The sequence below is a fragment of the Caretta caretta genome, chromosome 11 (assembly GCF_965140235.1).
Source record: "Caretta caretta isolate rCarCar2 chromosome 11, rCarCar1.hap1, whole genome shotgun sequence".
NCBI lineage: Eukaryota > Metazoa > Chordata > Testudines > Cheloniidae > Caretta > Caretta caretta.
This window is the reverse complement of record NC_134216.1, coordinates 34,660,140-34,682,961: the sequence shown is the minus strand read 5'-3', so window position 1 is coordinate 34,682,961 and position 22,822 is coordinate 34,660,140. Positions and strand designations below refer to the sequence as shown.

The 22,822-nt window shown below is 39.7% G+C and overlaps 1 protein-coding gene across 10 annotated transcripts in view; it reads left to right on the top strand.

Moving 5' to 3' along the window:
* KCNH7 (potassium voltage-gated channel subfamily H member 7) overlaps window positions 1–22,822 on the top strand; it is a 343,414-nt gene that overhangs the window by 318,194 nt on the left and 2,398 nt on the right. For all 10 annotated transcript variants that reach the window (XM_075117891.1, XM_048868489.2, XM_075117890.1 and 7 more), the window contains 4 exons: window positions 1,186–1,285; window positions 14,346–14,609; window positions 18,453–18,621; window positions 22,348–22,540. In XM_075117891.1, coding sequence (XP_074973992.1) covers window positions 1,186–1,285; window positions 14,346–14,609; window positions 18,453–18,621; window positions 22,348–22,540 — 726 coding nt within the window. The remainder of the gene's footprint in view (window positions 1–1,185; window positions 1,286–14,345; window positions 14,610–18,452; window positions 18,622–22,347; window positions 22,541–22,822) is intronic.

The window sequence follows — 22,822 nt, the reverse complement described above, 5'->3', positions numbered from 1 at the left end:
ACCACCAAAAAATTTGTTGTGAGAACAACACTGCACTAACCTAACTCTCAAAATAATATGCAAATGATGCAATCAGCGCATCTGTGACCAGTGTGCTTTTGGAAACCCCATGCCGTCCCAGTTTTTTATTTAGCTGATAGATGCCTGTGCCTGGCTATCCCTGAGCTATTCCTACCTTCTTTTCTCCTAGCTTTTTTCTCCTCCATTATTTTATCCATGGGCACCATTGTGAAGTCCATATAAATCTAAACCTCTCCCTTCAGGACTAAATTTAGAGCAGCAGCAAGAGCAGTAAATGTTTCACCGTCCCTTCTTCCCAGTCCAGTGACATGACCAAGCAACTTACCCAATTGGCATGTCCTGTCTGAGCAGTAAGGGGAAGGGAAGTGGGTTCAAAGCCTATGCCTTGTGCATATTCACACACAGCACTGCCTTCATGCAAGATTATTTGTTTTTAAATACATTATCAGCATGTTATTGCTCAGTTTTTTTGGCACTAAAAACAATTCAAATGTGTTAAATGTTTCTTGAATCCATTTCTGCAACAAAAAGCACAAGTTAAAACTTCATGTAGACAACAAGATAAGATGGATAAAAAGAGAAACCACAATTTTCAACTACAGAAAAAATATTTCAACGAGCTGAATCAGAGAGGGAGGAAGGGAGGGACTGGACAGATAAAAAAGGGTAAAATGCATGGTGTTTATCAACCTTATATTTATTGTTGTAAAACTTAACCTTTGTAATCATTACCATGTAATTAAACATCACAGCTAATTATAATCAGTTACCACAGTACTGCCTGCAATAATACACATCCTTTGTAAGAGCTTATTTTCATTTTTTTTTCTTATTTAACTTCACCATGCTTTGTTACTTTAAAAAACACAATTCCAAGAAGCTCAGGAGCTGATGACAACACACTCATGCATTATAATGAACTAATTTGTCTGGACATTTATTTCACCATCAGATGGTATCACTGCTGGAATTATTCCATCCACGTGATCATTTTAATTATTAATATTGAGCTATGTCAATAGTGTTTTCATTCAATCCAGACTTAGTAGTGTAATCTTGTCTTCCTTAAAACTGGAACATGATTAACAGTCAATCGCCTATTGATAATATGCTGTTTTCAAATGGGACTAATCTGTCATTGCATTACATGTTTCATTAATCAAGGCTGATCTCATAATAAGATCACAAACCACTAATGATTCGGATGGAGATAACGGCAAACTTCGAAGAAGGAAATTGTCCTTTGAAAGTGAAGTAGAGAAAGGTAATTAACTTCATGTCTTATATTAAATAGACAGCACTGGGACATTATTCACTGATATTTAAGAGGGGTATTCTTTTCACTGGGTATCATAGATACATTAAGGTTCCATTGCAGCAATTACTTGTGAGCGACTCAAGGTTTTGTTGCTCAGCAGGCAGGGAGTTCTATGCAGTGGCTCTCAAAATAATTACACACGAACACTGGATCAGTTTCACCTTACCCTGACTCCTCAGCCTCCACGACAGACCCCATTGCTTTATATGTGTAGATACTTAGACAATATTGTGTCCTAGAATATCCTATTAAAAATCTTTGGAGATTCTAGTCTGTTGAATTTTTATTAGTCATATTAATTTTAGTCTCCCAACAAGCAGTGATTTTGTGCTTGATGCAGGCTAGTGTTTCTCAGTTCCTGTGATATCCCTGAAGTTATAGCATTTTGTTTGCAGTGTACAGTATATATACTCACCCTAGTGAATTTGTGCCTTAATTGGCAGTGTGGAAATGGGTCTCTTGGCAGGTCTTCAGGTGGCCTTTTCTATGCTTACATTAACATAAAAGGCCATTGGAAGTAATCAGAATGGAGGGGAGCATTTGGCCAAATATTAACTCATGATACCAGCATTAAGAGCTCATAAATACCAAGGGCATTGGTTAGGTACTCATGAAGGAAGCTAAATTAAGACTTGTATGCCTTTCTTTGGAGCTTGGTGAGTCCAATTCGTGTGTGTGTGTGTCTGTCCAATTATTTATTTGACAAATCAATGTTTCTGGTATTAGCCCCGCTCTGCCTTTTATGTTCCACTGTTAAAGGCCAATCCTAAATGCAGGACAGCACTACTTTGAGAGCCAAAGACTTGCTGATGATAAATGAAGGATAGGTGGAGTGCTGGAAGAAGGAGGACTTTAGACCAGTGTGTTCCTGATTAGCAGAATAGCATTACCATTTCATCAAAGAAGCATCTTTGAGGCATGAAGCCACAAGTGACAACACATCTGGCAGGAAAATGCCCCCATGAAATATTCAGTCTGCTCATCATAAAGAATGTGTTGACAGAGGTGCCTTACCTCAATAACCTTCACATTTCTTATGAGAAAACCTACCCTGCCACCTAGACAATATGGAAGTGAATCGTCAGCCTGTGCCTCCTGTTCAGAATAGCCTGCTAAGATGCCAGGAGGGTGGCAAAAACTGTGTTTTGTTGCTCTCATGGGTAGTTCTTTCCTGCTAAATTATGAGTCTCACTGAACAGTTTTCTGATTGCTGGCATTCTTTCACATTACTTTTGACAGGATGTCATTTGCCACAGTTTTGTCAATGAAAATAGCATGCCATTGTGGGAGAACAGAAATGAATGGTAGCCTACCCCTCAATTCTGGTAATTATAATATGTTATCTGGCTGCCTGAGTCACACCAGAGAAAGAAACTCCACCTCCGGAGAAGAGGAGACAAGAGGAGAGAGGGTAACCAGTGAGTGTGTGTAGTTTTGATCCCAACGGCACACTTCTTCCCTGCCCTAGTCTATGCCAAAATTCTGCACGCGGCCATAGCTGAAACAGAGCACATGGAGTTGTTTTTCTGTAGCCTGTCAGAGGGCCTGTGTTGTTCTGTGAAGAACCATGGCAGTTCCACTGATTTCAAGGCCTTCCGCACCTTTTTGAGGGTGTTAGAACAGAATTTGCCACATTCTAACTTAGACCACAATCGATAAACAGTTTGGGACAGACTCTGTGCAGCAGTTTAAGAGAGGTACGCCACAAAAGGCACAGCCCTTGGCTGAGAGACATATTTCTGGTCACAGTCGTGTTACTGTTTAGATAAAATGTTGTCTAAAGATAACTTTTAACAGTCATATTTTCGCTTCATAAATATAATCTCTAAAAACTAAGCAATCCGTGCATGCTGTTATGAGGCTTTGATGTTTTAAATCTCAGTAAAATCTTAATGACTTATACAGTCAGTTGTTCATGTTGCCTCTCTAGTGTGGTACTGAACTTACATTTGTGATCTTACAGAAGTGGAGCTCTTTTTAATAGACATATGGACCTCCTGCTAGTGCTTCCCATTCAGCTGTTGACCAACTGGTAAATTATACTGTTTAAAATTGCACTTTTTCCTCTTTGGTGTGAGCCTACAGTAGTTTGACATTTTCTCCCTTGTGGACTGCTAAACATGGATTTGTAATTCTCTCTCCCTTCAGTTCATGAAAGCCTGATTTGGACCTTGTTGCCCTGGTAACTCATTTTTCAATAGCATCATAGTTTCATCAGGGACTTAGACAATAACTCACAGCTCTTTATGATTTATCTGCAGTATGTACTTGCTTTCTTTCCTAGAAATGGGACAATTAATTCAGTCAAAGTAGTTTGTGATTTGCTGAACAAGCACTGTACTCTTGTGTGTGATACAAGACTATCTTATTCCACCCCAGATGCATTTCCAGCATATTCTAGATGAGTCACCACATATCTGATCGTAGCTTCTATGTATGGCTCTGTCATGGCTTATTCTTTAATGGCCAAACCCTGGTCCCAGAGAGCTTTGTGTTGCAGAGCTAGCCGCAGTTCTGTAGCCCAGCCTGTCTCTGTGGTTACCAAGAGCAATTGGAATCCTGAGAGAGCCCTCTTTAGGGGTTGCCACATGTCCACTACCTGGCAGCTTTACCCTCATGCTTACCCAGCGGGATTCCATGACTCTTATCCCACCTCACCTTTTGGGAATAGTGTTGGGGATGGGGGTCCCCAGTGCATATGCAGAGCACCACCACAGCCATAGAAGCCAGTTACCACAGACGACTGACAGTCATCCACAGAGATTGTTACCAAGATTACTTGGGCCCAACAGTGCTACTGGCTGACAGCTCATAAGCAGAGCTGTCAGCCAGGGTGAAGTTTTCTCCCCAACCTAAACAGGTGAGAAGTAATGGGGTGGTACAGTGCCTTCACCTATGCTTTTGCCTCCCGGCCCACCCACAGGGGAACATTTTTTTCCTTTCTTCCCCATTTCCCCCTCTCTCTCCCATAACAGGCAGTAGGAGTTATCCCAAACTCATGGCCCACTGGGTGGGGAGAAGGGGAAAGATAGTTAACCCTGAATTCAGAAGTGCTGTGGAGCCCCTCTACTCTGCCCATCTATGCTGGCCTGGCCATCTTCAGGGTCAATAAAGCCAGCATAAACCCCCATATGTGGCATAAAGGAAGTCATGGCATTGAAGTCATGGTCAGAATTTAGCCCTGACAGAGTAAGTAGGGCTTTGAAAACACTTTTCTGGTGAGCTAGTCAGAGTTCCTGCATCATTACTCACCCTGGTGTCATATTTAATTTTTTGTTAACATTGGCATTGATGGTGTCTCTAAGACCTTCACCTCATTGGGTCTATTCCAGCATGTAATCATTCTTACCATGAAGAGATGTTCTCCATGTCAGCCTGGAATTCATTTTGTCCTTAGCTGTACACTATCAGATGCACACTGAAATACGATGAACCCTAAGAGGCAATCAGATGTGAAGACTATCCATTCCAAGCAGATTACTTCAGGAAGAATGAGGTCAAACTCTACTAATGATCTTTCAAACTCCTTTGAGCAGGGCATGTAAAATCCATTAGCCACATCCAGGATAGTTGTGTTAAATACACCATCTTAGATTCAGTAACTTGAATGGAATGATGATGTCCTTGAAGGAAAGGATTGACTCTGGATTTTCATCAGTGTAAAAGGGATCAAAATCTGGCCCATGCTTCTAGTTTCTAGGGTAAACAGAATCTAGAGAGAGGGACATTGTTCTGTTAATACCCATTGATTCAGTGAAAATAGTTGTTCTGTCGACTTATTTGCCAACTAGTCCAGGACAAGACATTTAACTCTTGACAGGGAATTTTTATTTTCTTGGATTTCATTTTAGGAGCCCACAAAAGAAAGTCCCTATGAATCCTATTGATTGCATTTGCCCGGCTTGAAAGCAAGAAGTGTGTTCCTCAAATCCTACATTTTGCAAGGAACCCCTGACAGCAAGTATATAATCATCAGACAGTCCATCACTGCAGTTGTCCATCTGCTCCTATTGCAGCCTGTCCTAGGGGAGCACAGTTCCTACAAGAGCCTTGTTTCCAAGGGTAACTCCTACTGAAGCAGTTTTCTCATGAAATGTGGCCTTCTGGAAATGGTATATGCGGTCATATGTACTGTCAGCTATCAGAGAAAAATGATCTTGTAGTGGAAGATAAACTCCTAGTATAAGAGACTGGAATTCTATCATTGGAGTAAGAGATCCTTTGGCCTTCACCCTGCATCATTTTCAATTACCCTGACATTGTCATCTAAATAACATTAAGATTGTGACAAAACCAGACAAAGCTCAGAAAATTCACAGATCAGGCTCTCACTCCATTCCTAACTCATGCCATTGTGCTAAAAATGGCACAAAAGAATAAGTTAAGGATTGAATATTTGCTTTAACTTTGAAGTTTCCGGCTTTGAATTTGACACACATTTACAGTCACTCAAAACTAGTCGCTCTTTTTTATTCAATTTAAAGAAAGGAAAATAAATCTTTATGGAAAGGTTATCTAGCCTGTATTATTTGCCTGCTGTCCCATTTGCCTGAGTAATACACTTAAGGTGCTATAAAAATAATTACACACACAAAAACTACATTAAAAGAGCATTATTAAGGTTGCAAAGTCAGGCATTCAAAAGTCAGGAAATGCCAGAATTAAGGCTCTCTGTGCAACTTTAATGCAGCCCCCTTATGCCTATACATTATGACACAATCTTTAATTCCATGATCACATACTATTTTTTCCAGAAGTCCCCTGCTTCATTCAATGCACAGAATGCATGGTGCTCACTTAGTAAGCAGCTATTCAATATTTTGTTTTCTCCTTGTTGTTGAATATGTGGTTCTAGGCTTTATTAATGCAGTATCTAGGTGCTCAACAAGGTAAATTAGCTGCACAAAGCATTGTCTTTGGTGGAGTTCAAAGTGGATTCTTCTCTCATGTTCAAGACACTTTTCTAGGAGTTCTTATATGTGTGTACAGATGTCAGTGTGTTCTTCTTTTCTGCTATGGCATGTTTGCTTTGGCAAACACAGAAGAGTCTAGCAATGCATTCTTGAAATGGCCAGGCTTTGGCTTAGTCTTCCCTCTTCTAATATATTGTTCCAAACCCAAGCAGTCCATTCTGGGAATGCTTTATCTTCATTTCTCATTAATTTTGTCTGAGACCTTGTTAGGTGCAACATCTCAGAAGAGCGCAGCCACTTAGGAAGGTAGATAACAGGTCAAGGTCGCATCATATAAATGGGTCATAAAAACAGCATTGTTGTAAAATTCACCTATGAATGAATCTACAATGATTTCAGGGGTCTTCACAACACTCATATTTTATTTCAATTAAAATCTGGAATCACTTTTAGTTTTCCAAAATTTGAAGCTATGTCTGTGGAATGACTTCAGCACCATTCATTAGATACAGTGAACTTTAGCACTGCCTTCATTGTGGCCAAAGACTGTCACTGTAACTTTCCATCATTTAAAGAAAAGTAATTTCAGTACAACAAAATCCCACATTAAAATAACACTATGAAATGCTTTAAGCCAACAAAAACAGAGTGTGCCAGTCTGTCCTTAATTCTCACTCTGCTGAGTATAGTGTGGAACATATGGGATATAAAATTACCCACTGTTCAGAGACCTTTGCAGTATTCAAGTGCATTGAAGTTGGTTAAGGACAGAGTATGAGGCTTGATTCTGAATTTCACAGCTTTTGTCAGCTTGTTTCAGAGCCATAGAGCCAAATGTTCTGCCTAGCCATAACCAGTTTTCCATTTTTGCACTCACAATTTAGGTCTTTTGTATGTCTAAGAACCAAACTGTGCCCACAATCAGATACTTACACATCTAAATTACCTAATTAGTGATCAGAATTGGTTTGGTAGAAAAACTACACATGTTTGCATCTGCAAATTTTGTATGCAAAAGTGGAGGCCATCATTTAAAAATATGGCCCCTAAGTTTGTGTATACATATTCTACTTCCATTGGAAAATAAATCTACTGAAGCACTCAGAAACAATTATGTCTTCCGTAATAATGCTTTGCCCTGCCATAGTGTTTTCCATCTGAGGATTTCAAAATTAATGTGTTAAAAGTGAACAGCCCTGTGAACTGCATTGTCATCTCTGCACATTGTGCTTGGCTATCTGTGGATGGAAGATGCTATAGCTGTATTGTGTAATAGTACAATTATTTCTGGGAAAATAGATGCTGAGGGTATGACTACACTGCAGCTGCAGCTCTAGGACCCTGAGAGGTGGGAGGGCCCAAGAGCTTGATGTGTAGCCCTAGCCTGGATGTCTACACTGCAGAGAAACACCCCCTTAGTCTGAGTCCTGTGAGCCTGAGTCAGCTGGCACAGGCCAGCCGTAGGTGTCTAATTGCAGTGTAGACATACTGAGAGTTAAGACACTTACCTAAATCAGAACAGAGATGGGAACAGGAACCAGATCCTGTAACATACAGTCTAGGATTTGGCCTTTAAAATAACGTAATCCGAAGGATCCCAAATTACTTCTTATAACTTTCCTTTGATGATTTCTTATTGTTTAATATTAAGAGCCTACCAAGTAAAGACGTATTTTAATCATAGCATAAAATTTGGATTGAATCATCTTGCCCTGAGTCATTCTGATCTGGAAGAAAAGACAATCTTTCATCCTCACATTCACCAGTACTCAGCTTCTGCTATCCCCTCTGATGTGGGACCCAGTGGGACCACGCACAATAGCGAACACTACTCCAGGGTTTAAGTGTTTGTACGATCTGACCAAACTTAGCTGGGCATATGGAATTGATCTCTTCTCCACTTGCTATTCCATCAGTGACTATACAAATCCATAGTCAACATAATACAACATGCAACTTTCCCTTATGGTCATAAACTTGTCTCATTAACTACGAAGCAGACAACACACAAAGGGGAGTAGTGCTTACAAGTCCTATATGGTTCTATGAATATTACATAGTATTCATGTTCTTTTTGGTACTGCTGAGTGAAAAGAAGTGATGACAGTAGTTTGGAATAAAACTTCCCTGGTTTCCTTTGGCCTGCTCCTGGTCTGTGCTAAAGAATCATTCACGTATCATGACTATATAGGGATGGAGGTTATGCATGTCTTTTGTGCAGAAAAGTGCAAATTGTGCATCAACAGACTGATTTTTGCAAACATATGGCAGGAGGGGGTGTGGTAAGGAACTGAAGCGGTGATCAGGTGAGCTCACCTCATGTAAGATGGTAAGGCCCGAAGTGCATTTGGGCAGCTTTAGACATTACAGGGATTGTACATTTTAATTTGGACATTTTTACAAAATGTATTTGTTCAAACCATTTTTGTAACTGTTTGATAGAGAGTTTACTCAAAGTGGCAACTGTCATTTGCAGGCTTTTCACTTAACTATGTGCTATTTTTGGTGTGTGATTAGTCACTGAAGACCTATTATTATTTCTGCTTTCTGACGAGATGGCTGACATTTTTAAACAGGAGACTCCTGTTCACTAGCACCTTTGTTTGCATATGAATATGGATAATCATACGGAAACTATGGACAACTTGAAGAAACACTCACTGAAACACCAAGTAAAGATATTACCCTTGTAACTGGGGACTTAAATGCAAAAGTTGGAGCTGCAAGATCTCATAAAGAAGTAATGAGAAACTGTGGTCTGGGTTCGCAAAATGAGAGCGGAAGGCAGGTAGTTCTGCTGCTCTAATCTCCTGTTGCTCTAATCTCCTGGTCATTAAAGACCATTTTTACTCAGCAGCTGGAGGTCACCTGACAGTATGGCAAAGAACCAAAATCACCTTTGGAATAAATATAACAATGCTGGAAATCGAATGGAAAATGGACAAAGACTTTCATGAGTACAGACTGGGTCAGCCCATCAGCTGTTAGCCTCAAATATAAATTTCAACTTTAAAGATACCATGTTCGACAGGTCTACTACATTTGGACTTGTCCAGAATCAATGAAAATTGTGGGTTTGAGGAATTGGCACAGATGAAAGAGGAGAATAACCCCCAAAAATTTTGGAATAAAGTGAAAACTGTTATGTTTAAAAGGCCAACCACACATTCCAAAAAGTCGGTGTCGGACTACACCATGGTTAACTGAGAAGGTGTTTGAATTGGCAGAAAAATGATGCAGAGTAAAAGAGAATGATTGGAAAGGGAAGAATGTAGGAGAGAATATGCAAAGGCAGACTAGACAAGAGCAAATATATAAGGGAAAAATGCATGGAACTTGAGAAGTGTAAAGAGAGTAATAATATAAAAGATAGATTCACAGTGGTCAGACTTCTTACCAAAAGCTTTTCACTGTGATCAAACTTAATAATAAATCATGTTGGCAGACTCCTGACTGAGGGTGATGATACTAAACACAGGTGAAGAGATTACTGTGCCAATCTGTTTGCCTCACCGGAGCCACTCATAATACAGGCTGGCAGAAAAGAGAATACAGGTTTGGAGCTGTCAGTCTTGTGAGAGAGAGAATGAAGCCTGGGAAAAGCACCCGGGGATAGATAACAGGCCTGCAGAATTGTTAGAAGTGATTGGTGAACACGGTATTGATCTTAGGTGGAAAATTTGTAATGGCGTACAGATTACTAGAAATTAGGCAGAGGGCTGAACAAAGGGCACTTTTCTGTTCTTGCCAAAGAAGGGAGACATAACCAAGTGTAGTAATTATTGTACCATCTCCCTGATTTCACACATGAGCAAAGTTCTGGTTTCCGTAATCCAAGATTGCACGATAGAAGTAGAACTACCACCATCACAAGCGGGTTTCAGAGGTTTTGAAATATGATGCTGGCAAAGGTTCTCATTCCGCATGGATGGACAAAAAAGGAATACCTATGTTAAAAGTATTATTGTAGAGAAGCAGACTCTGATGTTGGAAATGAACAGATGAAATATATGTACTGTGATCACACTAGGCAAAGAGATAGAAATAACCTAGAGAATGATATGGAATGATGGGGTTGTCACAGTAGGAAACAATCAGTGAGGAAATGGATGGTATGCAGCAGATCACTGGAAGGTCAGCTGCTGAGTGCTGAAAATTAGCAATGGATTGTGGAGCCTTCCAAAAATTCCGCCATCATCTCCAATATTTAGACCTGAATAAATGGATTTATCTATACAGAAACCAGCCATCCTACCAACATTCCTGCAAACAAAATTCCCTTCATGTGAAGATATGTGACTATCAACTAAAAGGGGAACAATGATGGTTGAACCAAACCATCATTGGGAATATGAATGAAAATGTGTAGACTGTTTTACAGCATTCAGTCAGGAATGTGCCATGCCTCAGGAGTGACTTTCCTGGTGGTGTTTAAAATGATGTGGCAGGATTTTATAAAGGGGGCTAGAAAATGTCATGTCCAGTGATGAGGTTTGTAGTTATACAAGCAAGGTTAATTATAAGGATTATCTGTCTCATGATGTGTGGTGTAAATTGTTTTCTGCAAGGGTTAGGAAGGTAGTAACCTCAATTCCCACACAAAATTGAATTTGTCTAGACACACTAAGGTTTTTACTTGGAGGTGGGAGAAAGGAATTAGAGTTTTGCCTTCTTCTGAAGCAACAGACTAGATAGCCGGTCCAATTCTGTAAACCAAAGTCTAGTTAACCAAATTCCACTAATAATAAAAAAGCACCTGTTGCTCCCCATGTCATATACTACTATCCCACTTTTATTAGTATCAACATTTGCAATAGTATTGAGATAAAGAAATCCCATTTCACATAGGCTGCCACTCATTGAACTGAGCCAAACTTTATTACTACTGAATTAGCATGACAAAAAATAAAAGAAAAATATGTTTGATCTCTGGTAATTGTCACATCTGGAAGACTCAGAAACTTACTGGAATAAGAAGGCATTTCAAAGGCCTGATCACGTCCCCAGTTCTTCTTGCCCATCTCCCTGAGACGGAGGATACAGTCCTTCCCATAGTTAGTTCGAAGTCAAGGACTTTGTTATTTTCAAGGCTGAAAAGTCAGACACTGTTGCTCTATAAATCAGAAATTCCAGTGTCATCATGTTCATTTGTGCTCTTTGGCAGACATATAAAAAAAATCACAGACTAAAATGATTCCCATAAATGGTGCAAATTATGTTTGAAAGGATGTTTGGCAAAGCAGGAGGTTACAGAATATTCAGCCTCTGAAAAATTGTTTCCAGCAGTCTGAATCAAAAAGAGAAACACATCTCATTGGAAAGCAGATGGAGGAGGCAGGATGATTCTGTAGTGAAGATAATAATCACTTCAGAAATCAAGCTTTCCTTGCAGTCAAACAGGGGAGTGAAAGTCAGGGGAAGAGCTATTTGGAATTGCCAGTCTGTATAATGGACAGTGAATTTAAGGAATTTATTCCTGCACGGAAAAAGCCCAACTAGAGAAAAAGCTATTCCTGTCATCTGCAATATTCATTCCAACCCAATAACATGGATTCATTAGAAAAGGCAGAAATGATCGTGCCCCATCTGAATAAAGTATTACCTAGTGACTGCTTGTAATGTATTTCAGCTGAATTGCCCTGTGAACTCCATTAGCTCCTACAGTTCAGAGCCAAATAAAAAATGCAATTTCCATTTTTAATTCATATTTTAGTCATACAACATCATAGGATTATTCTCAGTGCTAATGTTTTTGCCACATTTTCTTACAGTGAAGATTTCATTTACAGCCTAAAATGAAAACATTTCTGGAGTAACCGCATAATGAAACAACAATGTTAAAATTTCTGAATACAGGAAGAGGACTAGCAGATGCAGAAATGGCACTGAACACATTATGAAATTGATCAACTAGTGGGCAAAAGTTATCTTCCTTAGATTTGGAACCCAGATAATATCATTGGAAGGGACCTCCCTTTCATCTATTCTTTTGTACTTGGGCCAAAGTGTCCACTACACCAGAAGTATAGATATTTTGTATCAAAATATGCTGCCAGCTACACCAACATAAATCCAGACTAACTGAAGTGGAGTCAACTGAATTACTCTGGTTTTACAGCAGTGTAACTGAAATCAGAATTTGGTTTTGTGCCTCTAGCTATTACAGTGATTGGCACTCTGTAAATATGATAGATCAGTCCTCTACCCACACTTCAGCCATTATGCAATCTCTCCTGTCTATGTTAGGACCACCTCTGAGTGACCTCTCTTTGCAAACTAGTTCATTGATCAATCTTTCTGTTATAAAGTGCCTATGACTGCTATTTTTGATTCACATATTCCCATGAAAATACGAAATTGTTCAAAATATGTGAACATGTAAATGTTTCCATTTCAAGTCAGTGTAATACTGAGTAGTTAAGCCCATTGTCTCTGTAGGAGGACTGCAATAAAACAGAGTTCCATCACCCACTCCCCCAGGAAAATGTGTGGGTCAAGAGTGAGGACAGGAAATCACTGCAAGAATCTTCTCATGGAGCTTTAGCCTCCATTGTTCCATCAGGAGGGTGGGGGGGATGGGAATTGCTGACCATAGGGCCATCCCACAAAATCTCGCAGGATCCCCTGCAAGCCACACTATGCAAGCCCGCCTGCATCTGTGCTGTGCCATAGCACCACTTTCCATGTTCTCTAGATGGTGACAGGGATCCTTGTTAAAAGAGGAGCCTCACTGTGGAGATGGGACCAACAGAAAGTTAATTCAGCTCAGTGCTGTATTACTTTCCCCAAGGACTCCAGTGAATGCAGGTGGGGAGGTTCTGGATCAGACTTGGCCTTGCCCCTAGCTACCACTCACCACTTGCAGATCTTTGAATTCATGGAGTCAGTGCAATAGAGGGAGATGCTGCTGCAAAGGCAACAGAGCCTCACGTTCTGAGCAGGAGGAGGTTGATTGGGGTATGATCTCGCGCACAGTTCTCTTTCATTGTGAATGATTACCGGGAAATAGTGTTAGAAAAGAAGAAACCCTGGGAATGTACAGAATTCGGTATTAACCATTGCTGTGAGGATTACATGCACTCTAGAATTATGTTGATTAGTAATTAGTTGAAAGCAGATGGGGAATCATGCTATCTCCCCAGGAAGTTAATGCAAACTAGTTACAGTATTTATATCTAATTGAGACTCCCCTGCTAAAATATGTCCTAAATAAACATTCAGAACTGGAATTATCTTGACATTTCAGTTAAAAATAGGCAAGATCAAATATTGGATTTGAAATGATACAATAAAACACACTTTAAGTGTTGCTCTAAAGGCAGTTCAAGAGGCCTCCATACTCAACAGATGATCACTGTTGGTTTCTTGTCCTTATTTTATTTGTTTCAATTTGTAATACATTGCTGTAACTGCCAGAAATCAAAAATACAGCCCCAGAAAAGTATTGAACCAGTAGCTGCACCTAAAAATATTCAAAGATAAATTCAAGACTTGACCAATACCCACCTTATCACATGCACCACATCAGCCCTTGTCATGTACCTCGCTCCCCAAAAACCTGGTAAATAGATGGGCCTTGCAGTGAACCTTAATTGTCAACAGACTGGGGCTATTTCCAACCAAGTTGAAAGCAGTAGATTGCAAGGTTGAGGTGCTCTCAGAGAGAATGCCTGCTGGCAGCTCCCTTCTCTTGTAGACTGAGAGGGCTCCAGCACAAATACCTGAGATTGTTATATAAAAGAATGGCAGAACCTGCATCAGAAGGAACATCACTACTGTGGTCCTTAATAGAAGAGGCATTAAAGTTATGTTCTCCCTAACAGAGAGTAAACTTGCTAATTGATATAACTTCTACGCTGCCCCTGAGGTCAGTGCCGGTGCTAGCCCATTGGGGCCCTAAGAAGGAATATTTTGGGCCCCTCCACACACAACACATACTGATAATTAATACGGGAGGCCTTGAGCTGCTTGGGGCCCTAAGCAATTGCTTAGTCTGCTTATGCCTAGGGCCGGCTCGGCCTGAGGTCCAGAATAAACTGGAATAAGATCTCATGCACTGCATATTATTGCATACAATTATTTCTATTTGACAGGCTGTGGCAAAGAAAACAATCAGAATGATCCTGAAGACTCCATGGATAACACTAGACATTATCAGTGTACCAAGAAACACTTTGAAGAGAAGAAAAGTGAGTCATCATCTTTGGTGTCATCCATTGAAGATGAGCAGAAACCTCTCTTCTCTGAAATAATCAATTACCCGTCAATGACAGGGAAAACTACAGTGCTGGACTTCGAAGAAGTGGTGCGTGCAACAGAAAGGATCCATATGGACAAAAGAAGCCATTCTTGCAGAGGTAATCTATTCCATGTTGCTATTTTGTAAAGATGGCCTATTCATTTTTGCTCTGATGATCAGTGGGAGAGAAAAAAAACCTCTTCAGAATGCTTCCATTGACAAATACATTAATTTACCTTTTAAGGGTTTCATGAAACATTGACAAAATAATCTTCTTTCATGTCAAATGTGGAATGTTCAAAGAACCATTTCCCTTGAGAGGCACTATGGTTTGGCATGAGATTGGAATCCAGGAGCTCTTAAATTTTAGTCTAGGCTTTGCAAATGTCTTCCTGAATCATCTTGGACAAGTCATTTAAGCCAACATTTTCATTTCATTTCATAATGTTGGATGCCTCTAATTTTTGGATACCGAAAATAAATGGGTACCTTTGAAAAGTTGGGCCTTACTGTCTCTGGATTAAATTTTCCCTTAGTTAATGATGGCTTTCACTATTGTAAACAAGGCCACAGGATTCACAGTTGTGGTGAGTCCATCAGATGGAGATTGGAGTGAAAAAAGTTGACTGCCCATCATGCTACAGTGTTGGGTGGCTGTATAAAACCCAAAATAGAGAGCTAGATAGGGATACTAAATCTGAGTTTCACAAACCCAGTGTAGATAAAGGGGATAAATAAATATTTCATTTAGAAAATGTTGAAAAAACATTTTGATTTTTTTCCAAAAAGTATTGGTTTGTTTTTGACTTAAACGATTTGGTGAAATTGACATGAATTCATGAAATATTTTGATGTCATCAAATTTCCATTTTTTGCACACACACAAAAAAGTTTTGCTCAAAAACTTTTGCCAGCTTCACCTATTTTCTTCATATTTTATACTATTGAACATTTAAAATAGTGTTGAAGCAATGCATAACAATGAGATTGAAAAACGTTATCTAGTTCTGTAATATTACTTAATTAAAAGTGATGAAATATCACACAGGAACACATCTTGACTTCAGTGGGAAATTCGCTTGAGTAAGAAGAGCAGAATTTGGTTCTTAATATATGGCGTATGGTTTACAGTGATTAAGCAATCTCCGTTAACTTAATATGATTGTTTTATATCATCTCATCAAACATTCTTTTTATCTTTCTTTAAAGCCTTAATTTTCTGTGATAGGGTGAACTAATGAAAAGTCTATTTACACAATGTTAAAGGTTTTGTTTCTGAAGATGCATTTACAGGTGCTTCTGTTTTAAAGGACTACTTCTGTGTTTAGTGCTTATTGCTTTATTCCTCAACAATTTATTTCCTGATACAATAAATTTAGCCACACAAATTCAGGATCAACTTTAGGTTTCTAAAAGAGTATTTTAAATTATTCTAAAAACTAATCCAGCAGAATAACATATTTTTGATAGTCCAAAGGCCAAATTATGTGACATCTGGTCTTCTCAGGGTAAGGTCAAATGCTGATATAAACATGTTTTGTACATATTGCTGTTTGAAAGCTTACCTTGCCCCTGCCAGTAGCCAGAAATGTGTCCTTGCAGCTATAGCAACGTTTGCCAAGGCAACCTAGTACAGATTTTACTCGGAGCTAAATTTAGCAAGTCTAAAGGGTGTACATTTTGATTAAGACCACATACAAACCAACATTTCGATGGGGTGAATAGGTATCTCTGTAATTCTGCATTTTTAGTATTTGTATTTGAAAGCTGATCACCTTTCTTATAGCTTCTATAAAAAGTCAGATTGGTTTTAAATTAAATTCTCATTCCTAATATCAATTAGAAATTGATTTCATGATCTCTAAAGGCAGTTGTAAATCTAATATGAGTCTATAAGTATAAATCTTGTAAATATACATATAAATGAACTTCTGTATAAGCTTCCATAACTTATTACCATTACGAAAGATATATTTTTAGTCTAGTCCTTATTTTATTTTTTGTTTTAAATGTTAGCAATTAATGTACTGTCCATGAAAGGAAGGGATTATTAACCCTGAATTGGATAGTGTGGGACAGGCAGTCTAAATGTTGCCAGTGTAATCCTGACTTGCAGCACTCATTTTATTTCAATCCTGAGCCTCTCTTAACAGCACAAGGGTAGCTTCTATGTAGCTGATGCTACCCCCTTCCACCCCCCACTGCAGAACAATGACATTTTCCACCGTTTGGGGCCTCCCATGGCCTTTATTCAGGTCATAGGATTTCATTCTTGAACTGTTTAGATTAACTAGGCCATATATTTATATTTAGTTCATATCTTGAGAACAATCCTTCATTCTTCCAAGGCCATGCTGAGTAGTAATGTTCTGACTGTCTCCTGGCTACCCTATCGCTTTTGTGTTCATACATGTGGGACTACCTAAGAAGATGCACAGAACAAGGGGAGTGACTTATCCCTGAAGAATATGTCTAGATTAGAGTTTATTATGGCCCTGTTTTGAACTCAAGTTAATTGGCAATTGGATTGTAAACATTAGTCTAGATACTCCACAAACATTTGTCCAGGACACAAACACTTGTCATTCAACCCAGGGCTGAGCCAGAGACACCAAGACCAGCTACAAGAAAATATGTGATTTTAGTGGATGATATATATGTAAAATCTAAGGGATTTTATAGCACAGTAAATAAGAAGTGTAAACAAACAGCATTTATTGTTTGCATTTCATTCCTGAAATTCATTGTCTATAATTAGTGCGTTGGTTTTCCAATTTCCTGCAAACATTCTACAAACAGATATGGATTAAGATTATGCTGGGTCTGAATCTGTCAGAATTTTGCTCTCTGCTCCTCCCGGAAAGCTCTCCAGTTTCCTCAGACAACTGGAAATTGTACCATGCATGCTAGCTGAGTCAAAATTACACAATTCTCACCCATTCCCTTTCTCCTGGGGGCATGTAGTGAGTGGTCAGAGAAGCTGAAGGAGCAACCATGAAGCCAAGGTGAAATCTCCTCCTCCTACTTCAGCCCTATTCATATTATCAGTGCCTACCCTATGACATTCACAGATTCACTGTAGCCCTAGGAAACCCTGGGACCCCACAGATCCCAAAGATCCATTAGTCCAATAAAGCTCATCTCCCCCTTCTCTGCTAAAAGGAGAGGAAGAACTCTTCCTCCTTTTTGGTTTAGTGGGTGAGAGCTCCCCTTCCTGATTCAATCTACTTTAACCATTGTATCTAACCTTGGGAGGGACTTCCTTTCTTTCCTGTGGAATATGCTCCCATCAGGTAAAAGGATTAGCTTGGGGCATTTGGACAGGTCTCTCTACTGTCCTCCAGAGGCCCTTCTTTCTTATAGGTAAGTCTCTAGCTGATATGGTTGCAAAGAAAACCTTGAAAATGTGAAATGAGTGTAACTGATGAGGATGGAGTCATCTGCCTGGGTTTGAAGAGAGTCTGAATTCGTAGCTCTGAGGAGTGACCTGCCTCACCCTTTTCAAAGGGTGCTAACATTAATGCCAGTTATAATTCTTTATATGTCAACATTGTTGATGATTACACTGCTCATCAAAGTATGTACAAAAGGAGATGGAGTATATGATGGTGTTCTACTCCAGCATTTCCCAAAGACTGTGAATAAAGGGTGCACCAAGGACTGCTGGGGCAAGCATGGAAGATTGTACAAACTAAGATGTTGGCCTTTAACAACATAAGAAGGAATTGCGAGACAGAGCTGTGATTGGTTTAATTTCCCTAAAGAGGGAGGGCTTAACTTTCAAAGGTTTGTGAAACACTGGTTTATGGGATTCTTGGCTGAACAGACTGCTACCTCCCAAAAATTAAGTGTAGAGACTGTAACTCTAACTCAGTCATGCCATGCATTCCATAAATTCAAATACATGTCTATTCTTAGTGGATCTGTACGTTTATACTTCAAGAGGTTTGTTTTTTGGCAGACATCAGTGATAAAAGAAACTGGGAGTGGGAAAACACCAAGGGGCACCAGGAGATCTCCAGACAGTCAGCATTACCTCATGTTACATGGGGCATCTGTGAAACTGAAAGTGAGCTGACCTATGGGGAAGTGGAGCACCGGCTAGATTTACTTCAAGAACAACTCAACAGGTAAAAGCAATTATGTGACAGGATCAGATTGGGTTGATAACACCATTGATATCAATGGAGTCACAACAAGGATGAATTTGGTGTGGGATATTCATAAGCACCTAAATGAATCATAAGTACAAATCCCATTGCGAGTCAATGGCACTTGTGCTTCTAAGTCACTTAGGGCCAGATTTTTTAAAGTATTAAGGCTCCTAAAGATGCAGATAGGTGAATCGCAGAAATCACAAATGTGACTAGACAACCACCTGCATCTTTAAGTGCCAAAATACAAATCTGGCCCTTAAGCCCTTTGAAAATCTCATTCTGGGATGGGTAGGTGCAGGGTTTTAACTCTCTCGTCATCCCTCTTTCTCCTGAACTTTTCCTCCAAAAGCAGATCCAGGCTTTCTACACACAGTTCCTGTGCCCATAAAATGGGAGGTGCTGTGCTTCCCTGGGGATGTACTGAGCAAACCAGCTGCCTTCCTCGCAAAAGCGGCATTTGTATTGTAGGCATCTTCACTTTTTGATGTGTAAACCTCCTTTTGCAGCTGTCTCTATAATAAACAGCCATGAGAGAATCACAAGTGCAAAACACACCTACTACAATAGAAAACAGTCATTTTCTTTGTCAAAATAACGCATACGTAAGTAACCTTTGCTAATACAGCTCATCTTCCTTCTTCCCCTCCCTATTGGTGTCTAACATACATAGTTGGTGGCTAAACAGAATAGCTTATGGAATCTTAAAAATATGGTGAAGGTATTCTGATCATACACTATAATTTATACTGTCATTTGCCGTGTAATTTCAGTTCATTTGAAGTTGGTCTCTGACTTTTTATTATTTTCCCCAGCATTCCATTATTTCAACATTTTTGCTATGACAAGCAAATTTAACCCGAAATTTACCATGACACAAATTCAGCCTTAATTATACTTTAGTATATCTTCATTGGCACACTGCCTTGTACATTTTAAAAAGCAATTGAAAGCCAGTATAAGGACATCTTGCCCCCTTTGCATTCTGTGAACCAATCAAACTTCAGTATTCTCATCTCTAGTGACATACTATATGTTACAGGATACATGTTTTAACATGTAAGTTGCAATTCCTATAAATCATGAATGAAGTAGAACTATGCAGGTATTTATCTACCTGTCTAATGTAAGTAGGCACTTACAGGGCTCCCATCACAGCATATGAGGACTTATACATAATAATGTCTTGCTTATTATTCTTTCCTTTTCTTGAAATCCTAAATATATCTAGAGCTATTGTTCAGGGCTGGTATTAGGTTTATTGATGCCATAGACAAAGATTGGGAAGGGGGGAGCGGAGTTTTCTGATGAACTGCTGAGATTTTAGTTTTATTTCTTTCTTTTTCTGGATTTTTATCCACATCCCACTTCATTTATTAATTCTTTTGGTGCTTTTTAAGGTACCTTTGTGCCTCCTGGATTCTGGGCCTGGTTAGTCCCTCACACAGGCCAGATCAGCTGCAAGGGACTACTCTAATTTATGCCAGCTTTGAACAACTATTCTGGTGGCCCAGAAAAGTCAGAGAGCAAAGTGCCCTGCGCACACCTCCCTGCCTCCTCCTACCCTCAGCTGTGCCCCTGATATGATGCTAAACTGGGGGTACATGGTAGACTGGTATAGAGTTTTATACAAGCTGGAAAAGACCAGTGACAACCTATCACTATCTTTCTGCTGCTTTTATGCCCAGCCATAATATGGTTGTTTTTTAAGGGTTTGTTTGTTTGGCTGTTTTTTGTGGGGTGGTGTAAAATGGTCAAGTGAGAAAGAATGAAGAGTAGAAGAAATTAGAACTCTCCAATTTGGAGTGGTGGGGAACCGAGAGGAGGGCCATTCTAGAGATAATTTTTAAAAAGGTAGGGGGAGCAGCGGCAGAGAGGTACAAGAGGGCAAAATTATCAACCAAGTTCTCAAATTCTTGCACATCTTCTGTTCAAAAAGGAATTACAACATAGTTTTAGCAGACATGCTCTCTGGATGGCGCTGCTGCTGCATTTTTTCCCTGTGGTATCGGCAGGATGCTTACTCTGAGGTCAACATTGGCATATTGGCAAACAGCACGCAACGGAAGGGAGCTGAGCAGGGGATGGATACGACATGAATGGGTATAACCCCAGGGCTTGAGCCGTGTATTAGGTTGCTTTTATAAAAGCTGATGCCACAGAATCACTGGCAACAACAGCTGACCTTGGAGCAATGTTTCCTTTAATATCTATGTGAGGAGCAAAAGCATCTTCAGCGTCCATTAGGGGACGGAGGTCAGGTGCAAGTTTAGGGCCTAAGTGCACAGCAAAAATCTGCTGGAGCACTGCAGAGCTGTAGTTGGGACATTCACAACACGGAGGGCGGTTAACATAAAAATTTGTTTACAGTTAAAATGATTCTGTCAGGAGATGAGTTCCCATACAGGAGGATTTATATCCAGATTACAATCCGTGATAACACATTGTGCGGCCTCCTAGCAGCTGGGAGGCACAAGAGGCATTATTACCCATTGCTGAGTCCGTGAATTATGTTGCAAGACAACTTGAAAATCATTTCCCTGGCCATGGCAAGGGAAGTGTGGAGAAGACAATCAGACTCAAATGTTGTGACTTACACCAAGGTTTATTTAAACTTTCAGGATTTATCCACCAAATCATGAAGAGTTAGTCAATCAGTCAAACAATCAATAAATATACCACTTTTGAACATCGACTATGTCGAGTTTAGTTCTGAATTTTGAACAGAGCTTCAGATCAGTTCTTCCTCCCCCCACCCCTGAATCCTACTTTAAATTCTAATAATTCATCATGATAGGGTGACCAGATGTCCCATTTTTAAAGGGACAGTCCCGTTTTTTGGGACTTATTCTTATATAGGCGCCTATTACCCCCACCCCCATCCTGTTTTTTCACAGTTGCTATCTGGGAACCCTAACCATGCACCTAAAGAGATGACTGTTTTCAAGACCTTTACTTAAAACAAGCAGATTGCCCACAGTTTCCTGCTGTGGGAAAACATAAATTATGCTGCCTTGTTGTGTTGTATCCCCTTAGAAGTAGCTTTGGGACTGTCAGAGTTTTCTGTTGCTTTAGAAATCCTGGACCAGATCCTCATCCTGGATAAATCAACACAGCTCCAGTTAAATCAATGGGGGCTATGCCAGTTTATGTCAGCTGAGAATCTTGTCCCCAATATTCATATCAATTGCAAACAGAAATGATAGTAATGTACTATTCTTAAATTAAACTCTAACTAAGGTCTGGAACAAACATTAGAATGTATATTCTGTATGAGAGAGCAAGCTGCTAGCCATGGAATGGCTCAGTGCTCCCCCTTCTGTTCTTTCCTATTGAAAACATTATAATACCGTTACACCAGGGGTTCTCAAACTGGAGGTTGGGACCCCTCAGGGGGCCGCAAGGTTATTACATGGGGGGTCACAAGCTGTCAGCCTCCACCCCAAGCCCCGCTTTGCCTCCAGCATTTATAATGGTGTTAAATATATAAAAAAGTGTTTTTAATATATAAGGGGGAGTCGCACTCAGAGGCTTGGTATGTGAAATGGGTCACCAGTACAAAAGTCTGAGAACCCCTGCGTTACACATAATGGCTTGCTTTGTTAATAAGCTGCAGATCCCTCTTGAATGCATTTGTAATTGGTGTGTTAAAACATAATCATCCATGACCATGTGTTAATTGATTTCATATTACTTCCCTAGGCTTGAATCCCAAATGACTGCTGACATTCAAACCATTCTGCAACTACTGCAGAGGCAGTCAACACTCATTCCACCTGCATATAGTATAGTGACTTCAAGTGCAGAATATCAACAGCCAGCTATCCAGGTGATGCAAAGCCTTCATCCTGTAGTATCTATTAAAACAGATAGAAGCTTCAGTCCTTCATCACAGGTATGGATGTGCCCAGAATCAACTATAGTGATTAATTAACGTTGTTACCTATTGCTGGAAGACTGAGCATTTGTTTTGTAGTTTTCTGAACAGGAAATTGTAACTTGGCTAAATGTCTCCACAGGATTCATCTAGTTATATTATTTTGGAAGAAAATCTCAAAAGGTCAAATTTCCTACTGTGTAGAAGCCAAATATAGGTCTCAAAGCTACAAATTTTGTCATCACCATGCATTTAGCAGTGGTTGTGGACCCCACAGAAAAATATAGAGGAAGGGGGGAA